The 22,607-nt window shown below is 43.7% G+C and overlaps 1 protein-coding gene and 1 long non-coding RNA gene across 2 annotated transcripts; both read right to left on the reverse strand.

Moving 5' to 3' along the window:
* Positions 1-19: 19 nt before the first annotated feature.
* LOC133109381 (uncharacterized) lies at positions 20-4,682 on the reverse strand. The gene is made up of 3 exons (XR_009704731.1): positions 4,347-4,682; positions 738-836; positions 20-90 (listed from the first exon to the last, which is right to left on the reverse strand). It is a non-coding gene; the product is annotated as an uncharacterized LOC133109381 (long non-coding RNA).
* Positions 4,683-5,999: 1,317 nt separating this feature from the next.
* ddx27 (DEAD (Asp-Glu-Ala-Asp) box polypeptide 27) lies at positions 6,000-21,933 on the reverse strand. The gene is made up of 21 exons (XM_061219812.1): positions 21,530-21,933; positions 20,699-20,845; positions 20,333-20,392; positions 19,292-19,517; positions 18,893-18,942; positions 18,420-18,506; positions 17,539-17,644; positions 16,735-16,908; positions 16,223-16,373; positions 15,187-15,286; positions 14,465-14,606; positions 14,100-14,253; positions 13,325-13,406; positions 12,265-12,442; positions 10,834-10,940; positions 10,360-10,456; positions 8,966-9,057; positions 8,157-8,277; positions 7,236-7,332; positions 6,991-7,065; positions 6,000-6,481 (listed from the first exon to the last, which is right to left on the reverse strand). Exons 1-21 carry the CDS (start codon positions 21,614-21,616, stop codon positions 6,466-6,468), a joined length of 2,349 nt encoding a protein of 782 aa, XP_061075796.1. The 5' UTR covers positions 21,617-21,933; the 3' UTR covers positions 6,000-6,465.
* Positions 21,934-22,607: the final 674 nt, after the last annotated feature.

A 22,607-nucleotide genomic window follows, 5' to 3' on the forward strand; every position in this document is an offset into this window, starting at 1 on the left:
CTCCTCCTCCCCTGCCCCCCCTGCCTCTTCCTCTTCCCCCTCTCTCTGGGTTGGGCCTCCTGTTGTTTTCTCCATCCACAGGTTCAGCACCTTCAGAGACACAACAAGAAACCGCCAACAACAGAGTTAGGATTTAAAGTATTGCTACAAAACATGAGCTTCCCAGAACACACCAACGACCAACATCACAGTTAAGATATCCACCTGACCGTCAGACCACACTCAGAGTACTGTGTACAGTTCTGAGGTCCGCACTACAGGAAAGATATTGAGGCACGGAAAAGGTTCAAAGAAGGGCAACCAGATTGATTCCATGTATAAAAGATCAAAGTTATGAGGAAAGACTGAAGATGCTTAATCTCTTTGAGCTTAATAAAAGGGGTGATTTTAAATATATTGAGGCTTTTAAATCCATTCAATGTTAGCAGAATGAGGGGGCATAAATGGAAATTGTCAAAGCATAAATTCCTCACAGACATTAGGAAGTATTTCTTTACACAGGGAGTGGTCACTGCTTGCCAGGACATGTAGTGCATGCAGAAACACTGGGGGTTTTCAAGACCAGGCTTGATAAGGCATTTGATACTATTTAACTTTTAGGCAAACTAAGCAGCAGATAAACTTTAGTGGTAGGAAAAGGCGAGCATTGCTGGGCTGGCCTGTTCTTGTCATTATTTTATGTTATAAAGATTTATATTATTGCTACAAGACTTGGGCTTCCCAGAATGTCTCCATACCTCTCCTAGGCTCAGCATTGGCTCTCCTTCTGCCCCTCTGCCCCCCTCTGCCCCCTCGGTTGGGGTTTTCCATCACTTTAGGGCGGCCCCCTCCGTGCTCTGTGAGATAATGTGAACAAAGAGATGCACAAAATATTACAGGGTAACCCAATGACAGAGATAGAACTAAGTCAGTAGTAGATAGGGAATTTTGCATGTCATCCAAATCCAACAGCTTTACATTTATGAGTACGTTTGTTACTTGTGTTGCTGTTCCTCTCAAGGTTACCCCACTGAAAGAAAAACTAGCAAATGGTGATATGAACAATTCAACCACATTTGCATCTTGCATTTTCATTGATTGCAGTATGCAAAATGTTTTGTAATGGTTATCAATCTGGAGAGAAAGGTGAAAAACGTAATTATTTTTTAAATATTCCATGGTTAATATTTAGCTTTTGAACACTAGAGAAAGATTGATGCAATTGCCATTAATTATCTATGGTCAAGTACTGAGCTTTTAAGTTCTGTTCAATAGACTTTTTTCAATTGTGTTGTATAACAAGGTATTCCACAATTAGTTCACTATCTTTAAAAGCTGGCTTCCTATCATCTTTTATCAACACACAAAAAAAACACACAGCAATGACTTTAAAAAATGATTGTGCACCCATCACCTATTGTGGTGTTGGTTGTGCTTCTGAACAGTAGAAAGGTATCTCTATATGTGCCTGAAAAATAACAATAACATAACAATAAAATAACAATAATACAGTTCATTCACTGGGACTGTACACGAAGGCTCCATCTCTCCCCATCTCGGCTCAGGGACTCTCAATGTGTCCTCAGTCTTCAGGTCCCTGCATGTAGACCCTTGGCAGACAGATCCCAATACCCTGTAATACCCTGTTCCCTTCTAAACACCCTATTACAGGAGTTCCTAAAATAGGATCCAAGACCCCCAGGCATCTATGAAGGGACTGTGAGCAAAATCAAGTTTTACTCCTTTTAAGGATTGTTTTATTCCTATTTCCATATTTCACAAACATATTTCAAAGATTGAAACACTGAGGAGTTTCTACACCATTGGGAATATTGTGATAATTGGCAATGTATATTACAGGCGGCATATTCAAAATACAGATGCATGTAGATTGCTTCCTTGCATTACTGTGTTTGTCGCCACATTGCAGCCTGTATTGGGTGCTGGATGAATGCATAAAAATATTTATTTAATTTAGAGTTGGGGGTGCTGAGCCACAGGGTGGACATTCTATGGCGCCTTAGGTGCGTCCTGCCCTATTATAATAACTGAACAGGTCCTAATGGACGACACTGGTGACCTTAGAAAACCCTATCAGGAGCTTTTGCGATAACCTTTGACCTTTCGACCCCCAGGAAATGAATATGCCTCTAGGGGCCAATGAGAACAATGCCAAAATTAGCATTGTTAGTATCACAAACTGCTTTTGTGACAAAGAGGTAGATGGAGAAATATAAAGCACAATTGTGCTGACTTTATTGACCAGGAATTTAACAAATTACCAAAATTATACGCTTTCAGAGTTTGAAGGCCTAATTAGATAACAGCACTTAAGTGTAAGCACCTCTCAGCATGCTAACGAGTCCTACATCTTGAAAGCTTCAGTGTCAACAGTGGTATACGATAAATGAACCTAAGCAGCAAAAAATACATCGAAACAAGCTTATTCAACAAACCCCTTCAACTTCCTCTGTTTTAAAAATGACAAAATAATTGAGTGGTTGGTTGATAAATACATTTTTACTACTGTCCATTCAGATATCCGCAAACAGGCCTAAATCAAGTACATCACTAGATTTATTCACATTAACATGAAAAGCTGTTCCAACTCTTTATAGTGTGAGCTCTTCTGTTTGAAATGTTTTCAAGTTAGAAATCTTGCAATCTTACAACACATGCAATATAGAAGTTATTAATTTTCTAAAATGGAAACATCAATGTCAAGTCGCCAGTGTGCTGGAACGCCAGGTTGATATTTGCAGTCAAATGGCCTGGGGGTTGTGAGCCTGCTTTACCGGGAGCGTTTACATGTGCTTCCGCCTACTCCTGCCCTTTGCAGACACCCCACTTTCAAAAACTCACTGGAGTCTCCTCATTCAGACATGCTACCTACAATTATAGGCAACCAGGCCTGTCCAACATTTTATCAATGACCCCATGCATGATGGGATGGCACGAGTTTAACTGATCGATGAGCCAAACCTCTGTGGTAGCTTTACTTGTTTCTCATTGGCACAGTATTTATATTTTTGTTCGTTAACTATACGCTGTAGGAACATGAAAAATCAAAGCGTTCAACAGTAAGGTAAACTAATGAACTAATAAAGTAAAACTAAATGAAATTTTAAACAATACTAATATGCCACAAAATCCTTACTATGTCAACTACATATAGCTACAAATATGTGATGTGAGAGAAACGGTCATAAGAGAACATAAATTTGAACAAGGCGAACGCGATTAAATACTTTGTACATGAATCGCATGAATCGCAGTATTCAAGCAGTCATTGCATGCAAAGGATATGTAACAAAATACTAAACTTGACTACTTTATTTACACAACATTGCTGTGTCTCAAATATTATGGTGCTCTGAAATGGGGGAACTAGGCCTATGTATAAACACTACTGTAATTTCTACATGGTGAAACCAACATTTTTATAAAAATGTCCTTTGTTAAATTCTGACAATGTGCACTTTAACCACAGCACATGTGATTCTTTTTTATTATTACTAATCTCAGTACCGAGGCAAATAAAGAAATGGTAGGTCTTCGTCACAAACGTTAAGGAGAGCAGTGTATGTGGAGGAAGTGTTTCATAAATATGGCTACTCATGTGAGTATTCAGATATGTTCATCATGGGCGTACTAGCGCCCCCAATTATTATGATTCTCAGAGGGAAATGCAATTGGTCAAGCTTTCGTTTTCCGTTTCCGAGTCGTGAATTCTATTTCAGTGAGACAGGGAAACGCAACCTAGAAATCGAAGGTATCCGTTTGTGTTTGAAAACAAAAATACCAACTGGTAAAATCCCCATAAGATATTACATCACTTTAGTTGCCAGGAGGAAATTCACAACACAGGACAAAACAACACCTCTTCAACCAGCTACGTAGACGGTGTAATTTATCGTTCCCCTTCCAAGTACCATTGTTGTCGAAATTAAACAACGTGTAGCCTATTTATTTTAGATCATTTGTGATTACCATGGCAGCTAAGGCTACCGTTGACCAGTTCGCTGAAGTAGACAACCAGGCAGCCCAAGTTCGACTGTGACGTTCGGTAACCAATGAAATCGATTGCTCTCCCCAGCTGACTAGGCTACTTGGCAAACTAAAATACCAGGGCAATTGAGGAAACAAACACACTGGACAAATCGTAAAATAATGTATTTGATGATAATACTGAGCAGAACACTGGACTAGACTAATTGATTACATATATCCAATGAAAGACCATACACGTTCAGCACATCAGGATATGGCGGCGATGTACCCCACGTTATGTCGGAAACATGCAACTTTCGGCAGCCCAGGATGAATGCGGAAACAAATATCAGAGTACAAAAATCGAAACAACGTACCTGAAATAAGATCTTATGGACAGATATCTCTCCAGCTGTTATATTAGTATATAATTTGACGTATCCTTACAAGCGATACACATAATCCATTTGATATGCTACGTCGTTTATTAACGCTATACTATAAGTTAGCGAGTAACTACGTTTTAAAAACGTTCTAAAAACATAGCACAGCTAGGAAATGAAGGTCAATTAATTTGAAGTGAAGCGTTCTGCGACCGATTACAGCACATTATTTCACCCATTCTGCCAGTGTTTCTCATGATTTAAGTTAAGAACCGCGTAAGGGTTTCTGTTTATCAGATCGCCCTGCCTACCGTCTTCGTATAGCGTCAGTTTCGCTTTCCATTCAATAGAAACGAGAGTCATAATGACACCGTAAGTATAGCCTACAGTATGCTGTGACACACGCCTAACAACACAGACCTATTTGACAAACACAGATATAAAATAGAAAACGAAACGAAATAGAAAACGGCATTGTTTGACCAAGTTCATAAGGTTCTGTTCAACTGAAAAAAATAATTTTAAGACAAATTTACATTTTTCGATTTACTGCTGAAAATCATCCCTCAACTATTCAACTTTAAGGGTAATACCAGATTTTGAATGATTACGCTATGCGTATGGTGAAATTAATATAATTATTTACTATTTCTATCTTTTCTCTGAACCTGATTTTGGATATTACAGGAACCATTTTTCTCGGTGTAGTCATCCTCTCATCATTAAACTTTGCAAACCTTTACTCCATATCCAGGAGAGTTTTGAGGCAATTGTTTTCTTGTTATGGGCCATTCTTTGATTTGTGTTGCAAACCATATCCCAGCAATTTCACATTCCATAAAAAAATGAAAACGTACTTAGAATATTGATGGATTTGTTTTTTATAATAGTTAACATTTTGATATAGTCACCAAGCACTTTATTAGGTATTTATTGGACTTATTCTTTAGACTTCTACTGCTGTAGCCTATCCACTTAGGAGTTATGATGCGTTGTGTGTTCAGAGATGCCTTTCTGCATACCACTGTTGTAATGTGTGGTTATTTGTGTTACTGTCACCTTCCTGTCAGCTTTGATCAGTCTGGCCATTCTCCTCTGAAGTCTCTCATTAACAAGGTGTTTCTGTCTGCAGAACTCGTTCTGCACCATTCCTTGCAAACTATAGTGCCTAGTTTGCGTGAAAATCCCAGGAGATACTCAAACCACCCTGTCTGCCACCAACAATCATTCCACGGTCAAAGTCACTTGAATCACATTTCTTTCCCCGATTCTGATGGTTCATGTGAACATTAACTGAAGCTCTTGACCCGTAACTACATTACTGTATGCATTGCAATGCTGTCACACAATTGGCTGATTAGATATTCGCATGAATAAGTAGGTGTAATAAAGTAAAAATGTTGGCATTCAAGACCCTTATTCATGGTTCAGGCTCGTGGACAGTTCTCTGTGGCGTTTGGCCAGCAGGGGGAGTCGTAGCACCACTTTACATCTGAGCAGGGCCGGACTTGAGCTCCAGGCAAGCATGCCAGACCTGCACCACATACATTTAATACTACTCATTTTAATGAATAAACCTCTCCAATCTTACTGAAATTGTCTTTTTCAAGAGCGTTAGACCACTGTGTTTCCCAGTGGACAGCAAGCAAATAGCAGCCATTGTAGCCAGCATCATCGTACCTCGTTTAAAAAGCTGTCAGTTGAATCGCACCACACGTATGAAATAATTTGCACTGGATATCACAAGACTTACACAATTACCAATGGCATGCTAATGATAAAGTAAATGGAGCAAAACACAGCCTTTGTAAGAATAAGATACAAACAACTTTCTGCAAAAATTTAAGTTATCTTTCGCTTGGATAGTTCCAACACAGAGATCTGCCAAAGGACAGAATGCTGGAAAACCATCTTCGGGGAGACGTAGCTATGTGTGGGTGTCTGAAGAAGTGACCATTTTGTTTTCTTTTCCATTTCACTTTAATCAAAATAGTTTTCAGAAATATAGAACGGACATTTTCAGTCAGGTGCCCACCCCGGTCCCACTGGGACAGCCAGTTAAAACATTCCTCTTCTTTTTGACATATCACTGGTCCTTGACTTCTGAACTCTCTTACTTCCTCCTGAACCTGAAACAGAGGTGACACTTCGATATTAAATGCAGGTCATGCAATGCATTGTAGAAGATTCTCATTTCAATAGTTCAACATAAAACACAGTTAATACCAGCCTCTAGCCAAAGGACTGGATTCTTACTAAGATCCATGATAGCATTTTCCTTCCTTTAAATTTTTTTTTTTTTAACATTGACAACACAGCAATGGCAAACATGGACAAGCATAAAAGTGCAAACATACTTTGAAACTAAACCAGAGCAAGCGAGAAATTTGGCAGAATAACACCAGACAAAATGAAAAAAAATCATCAAATAAATATTCAAGTTAAAGTTGGCAACAGGATAAAATGCACAAAAGTTTGAGTGACTCACCAGACAGCACACACAGCGAGTCATTCACATCAAAGGCTTCTTTTAGCATTTCAACAAAATGGCCGCACGTTTTGTACACACTTCTCTACGAGTGCCCATTTGTTCACAAACACGCAGGTTTGTAAAACGTTGGGAGAGGGCAGAACTCACTTGGCTTTGGATTTGAAACGGCCTCCTTTCTTGTGGGTGGGAATCCCCAGCCTCTTCTTGTCTTCGAACGAAGGCCTGGAGGGACAGAGATCACAAAACAAATGCATCCACACCCTCAGCTTTGAAACTCCCCCAACGTGATGTCTAGAGTCTCCTTCAGTCCTGCGGTGAAATTTTGCCCCGGGTTTTCCCAATGATTTTTTAGGCGTGACTGAAAGAGACTTGCTGCTGGACGTAAAACTTACCCAGCTCTGTACTGTTTCAGGGCTTTCTTGCTGGTGTTGGTCAGCTCCCTGTCAAACACAGACTTCTTTCCAGAAGACCTTCCCTTCTGCTTCTTATCTGCAATTCAGAGTATAAATACCTTCATTGGCCTTTCTATATCAACCAGCAACTGACCACATGGTGACATAGCAATGCCTCCACGTTTCAAGACGGCAGTTATGTTCCCATCTCTCTACTTATGCTAGTATAGAAAATAACACTCCTCATGCAAAGCTGTGTGATCTAGTCCACATCTATCATACATTAAGCAAAAGTGTATTCAAGATCGCAAAAGTTAGCTAACCTTCTCAAACATATTAAAACTTTTTTCTGTTCGCCATAAACGTTAGCTAACAATATGAAAAGGTAGTGCGCCGCAAACAGAAATGGCTAAAAGACGCGGATAGAACAAAAGTTGACAATTATTGGGCTGTTATAATACACTTTAATCAATGTAATATTTGTTCTTACCTTCAAAAATAAATCACAGATAAGCAACGAATCAGCTAGCTGGCATTGTTAAATCTAAATCACATCCATTTGTATTCAAAATGTATTGGTGGCGAAAATGGAATGTTAATTTAAAATCGTTCAACAGTAACAGTTTGCTGCAAACATCGTCTGCTGTGAACGTTCGCTGTTAACATTCGCTGTCTTGAACGCACCTCAAGTCAGCACACCACGAGTGTGCCAACAAGCTTCCACTAAAAGCAGGAATGGCTCAGTTCTACGCATCAGGAGAGCTACTCCATTCCCTACTGAGCGCACTCACTTAATTGATTCACACACATTTTCAATGACAGAACAGGGATATACAGAACTATACTTGGATAACTCAGAAGAAGGACTGGCCGTGGCAGGGTAACGGCAGAGGCCGTGTTGGGTTGTAAAATAACACGCACCGTTCTGTACGGGCTCGTCCTCGGGCATGGCTCGGGCCCGTTTGGGCTTGCGGTCCCGTTTGGCCGCCCGCTCCGCATACATTTGAGATTTCAGGATCTCAAACTGGGCCCGATCCTCCGACTGCAACAAAAAGAGAAAATACATAAATTATACAGAACATAATGTAATATAAAACAATATGGTTATGGACTAGAGTATTCCAGCCGTTCAACTGTCCCAAAATACAGCTATTTAGCAGATGTGAGGTCTTTATCTAGGAAGAGCCTACAACAATGATAAAAGCTGGGCATTCTGGTAAAAGCAGCAAGATATTACAGCTACTGCAACTACTGCCAGCCCCAACTTGGAAGAAATAACATCAATATTACACTATTATTCACATGAATATGTAGACAAACCTTCATCTGAGAACAAGGCTCTCCACTCTGTGTCCCTTTGATAAAGCAGTACTTACCGTCTTTGTGAGCAGAAATTGAATGCAGGTTAATTAATGAAATTTAAATCCTCAAAAAAAAGGAGTTTGATCATTTTTTAACAATCCCATTTAACCAATGTTCCGCCCCATTAATCGCATAAATACCGTGCAGATTGAACGGTTTCTCAAAGCTTGTCCCATTAACCAATGATCAGGGCTCCAGTGAAGTAATGCCACTATATCAATGCCATTAACGGTATTTTTCACAGTTCATTTTTTTTGTTACCGACAAGTATTCAAAAGCTGAAACACAGAAAAAACGTTAGGGCCTCTGCAAAGTGTATAAATCATGCGGATGTTGTGGAGAAGCCATTAGATATTCGCGGCTCCTACCGATAGTTCTTTCTTGTTCCCGTCCTTCAGAAACTTGGCTCTTTTCTTCTTCCCCCTCAGAGCCAAGTCAAAGTCCTGGAGAGCCTTTGCCACTGGAGGAGAGGGGAAGTAACGCAAGCGTGGAAATTATTTAATTATTTACAGGGAACTAAACACATTAAAAGCATTTCATATCCAGAAATACTATTGTATTTCAGATTTTAATATCAGCACGGAGGTAAAGGCTTTGTTTTATTATTTGACATAAATTTCATACTCCATACAGTGTACTTATTAGTCATTTAGTTTTTTGTGTTTTTTGTTTTATTTTATTTTTTTGGAGGGGGCGTAATTAACTTAAAAGTATATAAATAAATAAATATATAAATAAATAAATATATAAATAAAGATCTTGATTGGTTACAGATTGTTGCCAGAAGAGGCCGGAAAGTCTATTGTAGCCTTAATGAATGTACATTTCTACCCACAATTCATCCTCAGTGAATATTCCCTCGTTACATTCCTGTTTCTACAGTGCAGCCACATGCGATGCTGTACAAATCCAGTCATGCCTGTGACATGACTTTTTGAGTCGGAGCAGTGGTTCATAAAAGTATCACTTTCTTTTTTTTAAATAATACATACTTTTGGCAAAATATTAATTTGTAGCACAACCAATGCATTTCATAACATTTGGATACAAAGAATAAGACCCAGTACTGTCCTGTGATACGAGTATTGTTTTGTGCGCACTGATTTGAGTTAATTTGCATCGTTTAGCCTTTGTGAGCAGTGCAAGATTCATTAAACTCCATACAATTACTCAACTGACAACAATACAGAGAAAGGCATGAGAGCATGAGAGCTGGGGTATGATGCAATGCAAGACCTAAAACGTGCAGCACAGCTGTTAACTATACACGGCATGGGTGTGTATGCAGTTTGGTGTTTCCACCAATCACCCAGGCTAAATTAGCTCATTGGCTGGGTACACCAGCAGTGATTCACTCCTAGAGTAGATTGCAGCAACATTTACACAGGTCTCCCATTCATGCACTGATGAAGGAACGTAGCTAAAATGTCACATGGCTCAAATGTTAGAGCTTAAAGTAATTAAGGCCAGAAATTGACGTCAAATCCAGAATGTTCCATGAACTGCCTTGTGAGAAGCCACCGTTTCATCGTGAGGTACTAATTCAGTGGTCCTCACTCCTGGTCCCGGAGAGCCGCAGGGTGGGCTGGTTTTTGTTTTTCGCCTTAATATCAGACCCAAGAAACCAGGTGAGGTGAGATAACGGAGTAATTATCAGCTTTAATTGATCAGTTAAGTGCCCAGTAACCACAAAAGCCAGCACGCCCTGCGGCTCTCCAGGACCAGGAGTGAGGACCGCAGCACTCGTGTGAAGGACACTCACTGCGGTCCTTCTTGCGGTCCTCGTGGCTCTGGAACCAGGTCCTCTTCAGGTTCTGCTCCTCGCTGTTCTGCTGGAGACGTTTCTCCGCGGAGCTGATCTGTGACGCACACAAAGAACAGGCAACGTGAAGGGGACCGGCACCAATTCCCAATGAACATCATTCCTTACCAGCAAGCTCACAGCCTTTCCCACAGTGAGCTTGCTGGTAAGGTTAGGCCTGTGCTGTTTAGATCAGGTATGGAGGCAGAAACACTGGGAGCTGGAGGCAGAAAACTCTGGGGGTTTTTCAAGACCAGGTGTGATACGGTACAAGATACAATTTGGCTTATAGGCAAACTAAGCAGTAGGTACACTTTAGTGGTAGGAAAAGGCGAGAATTGCTGGGTTGAATGGCCTGTTCTAATGGTTTTGTTTGTGACTCTATCGCCCCCTGGTGGCGTCCCCCTGTATTTCGCTCCGGGCCACAGGGCTCACCTGGGCCTCGGAGTGCGCCATCTCCCTCTCCTCCCTCTCCAAGCGCATCACCGCGTACACGTCCTTCTCCAGCCGCACGATCCGGTCCCGGAACTTCAGGATCACCTCTGGGAGAGAGACGAGGCGTTAACACAGAGGAGCGGGAGGCCGAAAGGGAAGGGATGTGTTGTAGGAGGATTTACTGCTGCTCTGTTTGAGTACAGGGCAGAGGAAACCGCTCCCAAGCAGAAACACTCATTTATCAGGGTCATACAGGCAAGCCAGTTTATGTCTATGAGATCCTCTGAGAGCACTGTGGCGGTTTGAGGTCGTTACATTATGTGCCATTCTCAGACATTTTTCTGTGACACTAAATATCTACCGCTGAAAGCAATATCTACAGTTCAATGTCCTTTTGGACAGACTTGAAATCACTTGTGATAAACTGCAAGATAAAAAAAAACATATATCCTTTGATATATATTCTTTGTTTAAAACACCTTTGTGGCATTTGCTGCCCCCTGCTGGTAATCCTGCACTTCACACGTTTCTCGCCCTGCTGACTGGAGTCCTGCCTTGAGGAACAACTGATGGCTGCTGACTGCCTCCACCAGCCAGATGCCCTACACGGGCTGTGCTCCTGCTAAAGAGTTTAGGACAGACAGCCAGGAAAGCAAGTATGCGACTAACTTTTTTGGCTGGGTAAGTCCAGCTTTAGTAAATCTGAGAATAGCTTTTATTTGGGAGGCCGAATTTGAAGCTGTATACAAACACCCTCGCTCGGTTGGGGGTTCAATCCCCTGCCCTGGCACCTTCTACACTGTGATCCCTTCTCCATTCAAACCCTGTTTTCTCCCCGTCTGAATAACAGGAAATATGAATGGAGGACAGACCGTCTACTCTTCTTTTATTAAAAAAGTAAAAGCTAAAGGCATTTAGGTTATACCGTAGTTTACCTATGTGTTGCTAATCAGTATCATCGGCGTAACAATGCCAGTACATCACCTCAGTAACTGTGTGGTGAGCATTTTGGCACAAAATGGCGGTCGCTGACCCAGGTGGGTGATACACATTGATGGCGGGTGAGAGAGAAATAAAAACCCATAACGTCCACCATTTTACAGTTTCCACCATTAGGGACGTAGAGTAAACATCTTATCGCATAACCTACTTAATGAGCATCTTTTGATTGGTCTCATGAAAGATCTCGGCGATAAAACGAACCACTGAACAATAAGGGTGCGGATTTTCCCACAAATTCCAATTCCCAAACGCCTTTACATAAGAGGATGCAGCGCATTCAATCACACTGACGTCCACATTAGCACTGGAGCCGTAGATACGCAACAGGCCAAATCCGAACCTGCAGTCACCATTGGCTGCTACATTTGTGATGGAGCACCACAGTGGCTACCGCCACAGCCATGGCCGGCCTCTCTCGTTAGCCCCTACCCTGCGGAAGCACGCGGGCCTTCACGGGGGTCTTGGCCTTCCTGACGATGTCCTTCAGCATCTTGCGCTCCGTCTCGCCCACCAGGGACACGGAGCGGCCCACCTTCCCGGCGCGCGCGGTCCGGCCCACCCTGTGCACGTAGTGCTTCACCGTGTTGGGCATGGTGAAGTTTATCACCTGGTTCAAAAGGAAAAACAACCGTCAAACGCACACATTCAAATTCAGCAGAGGTATTGCAGCAAGTTTATCACCTGGTTCAAACGCAGAGAGGAAAACAACCGTCAAATGCACACATTCAGCAGAGGTATCACAGCAAGTTCATCACCGTCAAACACACACATTCAGCAAAGGTACTGCAGTGTTAGTTTAAAGCAGGGGTCATCAAATCAGGCCCTCGAATCCAAATCCCTGCTTTTCTTTTCTCCCAGGTAATTAGCTGAACAATTACAGCCAATTTATTTGTTATTGGAGGGTGGAAAACCAGCAGTTCCACAGGTTCAAAAACTACTATTAATGTTATGGGTTATAAATACACAAATACGGGCCAGAACCCTGCAATATAAAGAACTTAATATCTTAATATGTCAAGGTCCTCTTGGTCTGCCGCAAAAACAATCACTGACACAAGAAAAAAATAAAAATAAAAAAATAAAATAAAAAAACACTATGAGTCTATAAAAAGGGCTATAAATGCAAGGAATTATTATTACTAAGCTTTCATCTGCTTGGGGTGTGTTTATGCAAGAAGCGGAGCTGACAATTCTTGAAAATCTTTCTCCTCTTGTGAAGGTTAATACTCTGCTTATTTCCACTGCTGAGAATCTTCCCCCTCAGGAGAGGATTATAATCTGCTCTGCTGTAATCATCTGTGTTTGATTAAGCTCCCTGATGGCAGTTTGAATAAAGCGCTATATTTGTCAAAGAATCATATTTCAAACCTGGTGATTGCTTTTTCCATGACAAGAGAGGTGGACATTACATATCAGATTCACAGAAACAAAATGGCAGCCGTGGCTCTCCTTGTTTTACAGACAGTAAAAGGAGGATCGTTATGCTCACCGTCTTCACCCCGTCGATGTCCAGGCCTCTGGCTGCCACGTCCGTAGCCACCAGGATGTCGATCTGTTCGTCTTTGAAACGCCTGACAGAGAGAAAAACAAGGACAAGTTAAGCGCAAAGGCCAGACAGATTTGGAAAAGCCCTCAGGCCGCCATTTTAGGGTGCCAGTGAGGATGACTAAGGGATACGGAATTTTTATTTTTATTGTTTTATTTATTTATGGTTTGATTGTTTTTATTGTGTTTATTTGTTATTGTCTTATTGTTTTATTGCCTTATGTTTCACGGTTGCCCTTGTCAATTTTAATATAGTTGTTGGTAAATGCTGCAAACCAAATTTCCCCAGGTGGGACAATAAAGACGGATTGACTGATTGATCGCTAAGCTGAGGGGCCCTACACTGGATAATGATAAAAATAATAACAATTATATGTTATTTAGTTGATGTGGATTCCAAAGCAACTTACAATTGAGTAAACTAAGCAAGAGACAATCCCCCTGGAGCAATGGGGTTAAGGATCTTATTATGGCTACACCATGGCTTGAACTTCCAAACTTCCAATGTCCAGTCATGTACCTTAGCCACTAGGCAACAGGCAGTCCCATGTACCTTAGCCACTAGGCTACAGGCTGTCCCATATACCTTAACCACTAGGCTACAGGCAGTCCCATGTACCTTAACCACTAGGCTACAAGCTGCCCCATATACCGAAGGCCCTGATAACATTGGTAACCCAGGCCCTGTGAATGTGTGTGGATGGAAAGCGGAGTGTTACCTGAGGCTCTCCAGCCTCTGGGTCTGGGACAGGTTCCCGTGCAGCTCCCCCACCTTCAGCCCCATCAGGCCCAGCAGGATGTGCATGCGGTGGGCCTGCTTCTTGGTCTGTGTGAACAGCATCACGTGGTCCTGGAACGTCCTGGTGAGGAGGGCTGAGATACACACGCAGGGTCACATGCATATGGTGTCACGGTCACACACACAGTATCACACACACACACGGTCAGTCACACACGCACACGCACACGCACACGCACACGCACACGCACACGCACACGCACACTCACACTCACACTCACACTCTCACACACACACACACACACACACACACACACACACACACACACACAGGGCGACGCTCACCAGCGACGATGGCCTCTCGGTCCCCCTCGCGGGCGGGGCGGACCCTCACAAACTCCTGCCTGAGGTACGGAGCCACGTCTGTGTTACTGTTCACAAACACCCGCACCGGCTGCTTCAGAGACACCGAGGCCAGGTCTTTCACCTGAGAGAGAGAGAGAGAGGGGGGGGGGGGGGGGGGGGAGAGAGAGAGGGAGAAAGAGAGGGAAAGAGAGTGAGAGAGGGGAGGGAGGGAGGGAGAGGGAGAGAAAGAGAGGAGAGGGAGAGAAAGAGAGGGGAGGGAGAGCGAGGGGAGGGAGGGAGAGGGGGGGATGGAGAGAGGAGAGAGAAGGGGGGGAGGAGAGAGGGAGAGAAAAGGAGAGAGAGGGGCAGAGAGGGGGGGAGAGAGAGGGAGGGGCAGAGAGGAAGAGAGAGGGAGAGAGAGAGGGGCAGAAAGAGAGAGGGAGAGAGAGAGGGGCAGAAAGAGAAAGGGGGAGAGAGAGAGGGAGGGGCAGAGAGAGGGAGAGAGGGGCAGAGAGAGAGAGAGAGAGATCATTACAGTAGTGGAATATAATGAGATATCAGTTGCAGTATCTTCACACAGTTGCCGTGTGTGTGGATATGTCAGTGCATGTGCCTCTGTGTTTTTTTGTGTGTGTGCGTTTGTGTATGTGTGTGTGTGTGCGCGTTTGTGTGTGTGTGTGTGCGTGTGTGTGTGTGTGTGTTGAAGGAAATGCAGCACACACCTCCTCACTCATGGTGGCAGAGAACAGCATAGTCTGGCGCTGGTAAGCACACAGCCGAATGATCTCCTTCATCTGTTCCTCAAAGTACTCATCCAACATCCTGTAACACATCAAACATGACCCATTACATTCACCCATTGCATACAGTATCAGTATACAGGTTATCTGGCCTGTCTGGTTGGCATCAGTAAGTGAATATAAAAACAGCCCCAAAATCCCAGAAAATATAAGCAGCATTCCAGCACCAATATAAACCACAAACACTCAAGATCTCACTTCTATTGCAAGGGCTTAATTTACATAAAACATGCTCTTGAGGCTTTTCAAGATGACTGGCAATCTCAACAAGAAAAAAATGAAATCACATTGAAGTACAGATTTCAAAATCATATTATTTTCAAGAACTTTCAAAATTGTTTTCCTAAATGAATGGAGGATTCAAGGTGGTAGAAGTCCTGCTTGGTTCCTGGCCAGTTCTCCACTCAAACAATCCACACTCTCAAACACTGGAGGTACCCTCCCATGAGAAACGCATCGAAGGTAAAATAACATTTTAAATTAAATAAATTAAATAAAGCCAGCCTATCCACCATTAACTCATGGAAGGGACGGTCCATAGCTGTTGAAAATAAATTACTTAATTCAGAATTTATTATGCTGTCATTACATACTTTTTCTAAGAAAATCACGATCTGCTCCCCTAAAAATGTTTTACATTTTACTTATTGTAAGTCATATTCCTTTTCCTTTCTTATTATGACTCCTCTTACAAATGTAACATTGTTTCTATTCTATTGTTTCTTTAACCCTTTGATGCACAAGCTATGCAAAAATACAGAAAATAAAAACTCAGTCGGATAACTTTTGACGCACATTGTGCATCAAAGGGTTAAAAATTTTAATCATAAAAAAAAAATGATCCTGGAGATACGGCCTGCATAACGGATGGCAGCAGACCCCGGGGCCCAATCGAAACAGCAGAATCAGCGTGGCCCCTCCCCCGCGTGGCGAGCCCCGCCCCGGCGGTCACACGCACCGGTCGGCCTCGTCCAGAATGAGCACCTCCACCTGGGTGAGCTCGAAGGACGGCGTGTTGTGCAGGTGGTCGATCAGACGCCCGGGCGTGGCGATCAGCACGTCTGGCCCCGCCCGCAGGGCCGCCTCCTGGGTCTTCAGGTCCAGACCGCCTGGAACGGGAGCGGGAAGACTTACACTATGCTACAGTTATCGCCAGACGCCAAAGCCTTTCATCATTACAGTTTATTAAACTAAGCAGGGGACAATCCCTGGAGCAAGAGCGGGAAGATTTACGCTATGCTACAGTTATCACCTGACGCCAAAGCCTTTCATCCTTACAGTTACACTAAGCAGGGGACAATCCCTGGAACAAGAGCGGGAAGACTTACATTACTTTACAGTTATCACCTGACGCTTTTACCCAAAACCTTTCATCCTTACAGTTTATTAGACTAAGCAGGGGCCCATCACCCCCGGAGCCTTGGGATTAGCGTTAGCATAGCCGGGTTTCACAGGGGCCGGGACACTCACCCACAGCCAGGCAGGTGGTGATGCTGGTGAACTGGGCCAGCTGACGGGCCACAGCGTGCACCTGGATACCCAGCTCACGGGTGGGCACCAGAACCAGGACGCGGGTCACCTGGGCCTGCCGGGGCTTGTAGATGAGCCGCTCCAGAACAGGGAGCATGAAGGCGGCGGTCTTTCCTGGAGACGGGGAGAGAGGGAGAGAGGGAGAGAGGGAGAGCATGACTGTAGCGCTGGTCAGTCCTATGAGACACGCATCCAGGATTTCAATATAAATCACTTAAAGGTACAATAGGTCATTTAGGACTTCTAACGGTCAAGAGAGGAATTGCAGCAACAAACACCTTCAAACCACAACACTGTTTATCCCTCCCCCTTCTCTGTAAACATGCTGACGTTGAAACGCTGACAGTACTCACCGGCGCTAGCCACACAAACTTGTGCTGACACCAGACACCTGTGCTAACCGCACACACACACACCTGTGCGAACCGCACATACACACACCTGTGCGAACAGCACATACATACACCAGCACTAGCCCCACACACCAGCACTAGCCCCACACACCTGCGCTAGCCCCACACACCTGTGCTAACCCCACACACGCACACCTGTGCAGACAGCACTCACCTGTACTAACCCCACACACACACACACTCACACTCTCACTCTCACTCTCACACACACTCTCACACACACTCTCACACACACACTCACTCACACACTCACTCACTCACACACTCACACACTCACACACTCACACACACACACACACACACACACACACACACACACACACACACACACCTGTGCCGGTGGCAGCGCAGGCGCAGATGTCCTTCCCCAGCAGCCCCACGGGGACGCAGGCCTTCTGGATGGGGGTGGGCTGCTTAAAGCCCATGGTTGTGATGGCCTGAGAGAGGGGAGGAGAGGAGGGGAGAGGAGAGAGGAGGGGAGAGGAGAGAGGAGGGGAGAGTCAATGTGCCAGAGCTTCACACAGGTTTCATTTTCATAATCCTACATTTTTATTTCCTTAAGGCACGCAGAGTCAAACTGTGCTTGTGTGCTAGGCAGTCACCCGGCTGGCTTCTACTACTCAGTAAAGGACAGCCGCTGTGCGCAGCCCTTTCTTTTTCTTTCCACTGTAACGAAAATGTACCAAGTCGTGAAGTCAGAACCTCAGAACATTCCAAACCAGGACTTTGTTGTGTAGCGCTAAACCCCTAAAATGCCCACCAAAACTTGTCCCGCGGGCAATTCATTCATTCATTATCCTACCCCGCTTATCCTGAACAGGGTCGCAGGGGGGCTGGAGCCTATCACAGCATACATTGGGCGAAAGGCAGGAATACACCCTGGACAGGTTGCCAGTCCATCGCAGGGCACACACACCATTCACTCACACACTCATACCTACGGGCAATTTAGACTCTCCAATCAGCCTAACCTGCATGTCTTTGGACTCTTGGAGGAAACCGGAGTACCCGAAGGAAACCCACGCAGACACGGGGAGAACACTCCACACAGAGAGCCAACCGGGATTCAAACCCAGGACCTCCTTGCTGTGAGGCGGCAGTGCTACCCACTGCACCACCCGTGCCACCTACCGCAGGCAATGCTAGAGTATAAATGCTTATAAAGGCTTTGGCACGGCCATAACCGTCACAGAGGACACCCCAGGGGCTCACCTTCAGCAGGGGTCGGGACAGGTTCATGTCCTGAAACATCAGGCTTTCGTCGTAGTTGGAGGCGTCTTCATAAAAGGCTTCTGGAGGCTGCGGATCAGAACCCAGCAAATTAAAAATCACACACATGCATTTCACACCCGCCTTCTTCAGTTTGTAGTCATTTCTTGCATGCAGTCACTCCAAAATATAATGGTTTGCTAAAATTATTAATCCATCTCTTTAATCTTACGATTTGTAACATATCTTTCGACAACTGACTATGAAAGGACACATTCGCTAAATATTATAGAGGCTTTATGTTTTATATGCACTTCATGCCACAGGTAATTATACTTCCCTCTCGGGTCCTTCAGCGCACTTGTCCCAGGCTATGGACTGGCACTTTGTTGTACGTCACTCTGGATAAGAGTGTCTGCCCAATGCCTATAACGTAACGTAATATACAGAGGTAACAGGTTCTGCTCCTGACTCACCTCATTTCCAGCATTCTTCTTTTTCCGCCGGTCCTTCTCTCTAACTGTGTCTGTGGAAAGAGTCACACGAGGAGGTGAAATCTAGGCCAGCGAAAACCTATCACCTCCCTCAGGTGTCCGCCTGCAAGCTAGGATGGATCGTCATGCTTATCCGTAGAGCATTAGGACATGATGGTGTAGGGAAATGGGCTCGCAACCAACTAATTTTCATGTGGGTCACTGCCATTGCACCTTGAACATGGTACTTAACCTGAGTGTAAAAGGATATAGGCCGTGTAAGTCACTTTGGACAGGAGCAACAAATAAATCCTGAACGTTAAAACTGCTAATAACCATCAAGAAAACGGCACGAAATGTAAAATGTGTGCAGCAATTTTGCTGTTCCGTGCCTCAGCCTACCTGCTTTGGTGAGAACCTCTTCGTCAGCCGCGGAGAATTCATCCTCCTCTTCCTCGCTGTCCCCTTCTGCTGCCTCGCTGACATTTTCACTGCTGTCTCCTGCCTCTTCATCTGCTTCCTCCTCTTCCTCTTCCTCTTCCTCATCATCTTCACCGTCACATTTCTCTTCTTCCTTAGTGTCGGTTTGTGAGTTTTCCGGCATATTTCCGGCTTTCTGCGCTTTCTCCTGTACATGTTGTGAACCCACATCAGGTTGTTTCAATCACTGACGGCCAGAATAGGTAATGCGTTCATAATTGGCCTGTAACGTAGTTACTTAGAGATTCCTCACAACTAGCCACAACTAGCAGCTTGTACAGTACCTATATGCCACCACAGCTTGTATGTTCTCTGAATCACATTTTATATGTTTGAGGAGAGCATAGTTTGACCAGCACTAACTTCCATGATACGACGTACACACAAGATCAATCAATTCTCACCCTCCATCTGTTGCAACTCCTCATCCATAAATAAAGGCCAGAAACTTACAGCAGCGTAACTGAATCTCTTCTGTTTCATAGTATAGTCGGACAGAGCCCTAGCTTCAAATTTCAGTCTGTAAGAAGCTTGGTTAACATTGAGCATGCAGGAACAGGCAGTGCGGTAGCAACCCGTTGTCTAGGCAGCTTGATCTAAACCGTGCCTCTGGGGTCCTTAACCTTGGGAGTGAAGAGCTCGTACCGCTAATCAGCCGAGAAGGAAAGATAAACATTTATGTTGGTAATTCTGTGGATATGTTCGATACCTATGATGTGTAATTGTTCATATGTACAAGGTCTGGAAACATAACATCAATATAAATCAGTTCTGGATTCATTTTCTTGCTTTAAACCACAAACAGACCAATGCCCATTGTAAAGCAGACAGGTCCACAGGAGCTTCTGCTTCCAAAATATCATTCAACGCACAAGAACAAGCTGGGCCATTTGAAAACATGCATGAAAAATTCATCTTTTTTTAGAATTCCACAAAGTGACCTACGGGGTCATGTGACCTCACCTCTGTCTTGCGCTTCTTTCTGACTTTCTCAATCTTCTCGTCCAGCGTGGTGGGGGCTTTCTGGAAAACAGGAAAAAGGGAAAGGTCAGGTCACCACCACTGGTTCCAAGTACACAACATCCAGTGATTAATGTGTTTCTTTCAGTGTTACATCATCCTGATAACAGATAACATGTATATATCGAGGAAATAATTTTTCACCACGTGAAAATTTTAAATATACATTTTCAATATGCAAATTCTGCGTAAAATAAAGTGTATATAACATCAAAGTACATTCGACGTTCATGGTGACACGTGGAACGTGAAGAACAGGGCTGCTATTGGCTCATCTGAACACCTCCACGGAGCCTATGGGACACTCACCCTCTTCTTCAGCTGCGCCATCACGTCAGCCATGGCCCAGTCCTCGCTGTACAGCCCATCCCGCTCCCCGAAGCTGAAGTCCACATTGAAGTCCGCACTGCCTCCGTGCTTGGCCTTGCCCTTCCGTCCGAGAACAATGGGCTTATCCTGTACACCAAGGTCAGAAAGCACAGGTAGGAGATTCATCCATTTGTCTTATACCAAAATCAATCAATGACATCCAACACAACAGATAGTCGTCAAGAGGACCAAAACTACAGGCCAAGTCTTACTGAACTACTGCATACAGAACGGACGTAACAGGCCTCCAATATTGATATAAGGTTCCAGTCCCAAAACATCGTGTGCTCTCTATGGACTAGGTAGCTGCCAAGGAAATACAGTATTGTATTGACTTTTGACACACTGACAGGCAAGTACCTTTCATTAAATGCTTACATGTGCAAATGGGGCACTTGTACATGATGTGGGTAACGTTGTTGCCTGTCTTGTGTTTTCAGAGGACTGTGGAACGCTCTCGTTATATTAGCTACAAATTCTACATAGAGCCAGCCCCACAATGGTGAATAGCTGTATTGTGTTAATGATACGCTCCAATATAAAACGCAGCACGTTAGCTACGGTAAGTTCATGGTAAATGCTACATTTTACCTAACCTTGCTAATAACTAGCAGTTCTATCCGTCAACCGCAACTTTTGTCATCAGTTAACACGGTAAATGATCAACTCTGGCAAAGCTTTCATTCGTCAAATCTGTCACAGTTGCCAACTTGCTGGAGACAATCGTGTGCTGAGCACTAGCGATTTTCTTCTGGCTTGCCATTGACTTACGCCGTCGTCTTCAGACTCTGAATCAGGCTCCTCAGGCACATCGTCGTCGTCTTGGATTGTTCCGATTAAATCCAAATCAGCGAACATTGTGGCGGTGACAAAATCACAGCCTTTTTCTGAATAAAATAGGCTGGCTAAATAATTAGCTAATAAAGTTAGCTAACTAGTCCGCAAATTAATGTTTATATGTAGTTATAGCTTGAGAGATATTATACGTGTATAGGAAAATGTACTTCCCTACTGCTACTTTTAATCCATAATGCAAGAATGATATCTTATAGAACTATATTAAATTATTGTTACAGTAGCTAGCAATAGCTAAACCACCAGCTTCGTACACACAGCCTACAGCTACAGACTGCAGCGCTGCACACGTGTTTGGGATTCACAGGAAGTAAGCTACATTTTTGTTCCCCGACTGGCGCACGAGTTTGAGCTCTTAAGTTCCGACTCCGAGTTGCAATTTTACTATTTTTCTACAGTCTATGGTTACAATTCAGACGTTTCTTCTGTAGCGTTTCGTATTTAGAGCATTGCAACACGTTAATATCACAAGCTTATAGTTAAGAAAGAGAAGTACTGTAATCACAATTCCTGGTTATGGGTGTGCATTATGTTGTTCGTTGCTCTGGATATGAGCGTCTGCCAAATGCAATTCATGTACCGTAAATCCTCAAATTGTGACCGGGGTCTTTTATTTACTTAGGCTGCACAAAGCACAGGCCTTTATTTGGGACAGGCTTGTATTCGAGGCAGGCCTTTATTTCTTATTAGGCTTCTGGTGTAGACTTTAATTCTTAGAAATAAAGTAAAAGGCTACACATAAAGTGGGCCAACACTGTTCAACACTTCCTGTAACCGTTCAGAAATCAATTAGTGTAGGCTAATCAGGAAACACCGTTTGGTAAGTCATAGTGTCAGTCTTAACAGACTTAGTTTATTGCAAATATTCTCAAACACAATAAATCACATGCAAGTCCAGAATCCATAAAATAACAATTTCCCAGACACGCCTTCATGAACAGTAACAAATTAGCGTAGATAACAGCAAGTTAAGGATCTTTTTTTCCTAAAGTGC

Source organism: Conger conger, chromosome 14, assembly GCF_963514075.1.
Source record: "Conger conger chromosome 14, fConCon1.1, whole genome shotgun sequence".
In the NCBI taxonomy this organism is placed as follows: Eukaryota; Metazoa; Chordata; class Actinopteri; order Anguilliformes; family Congridae; genus Conger; species Conger conger.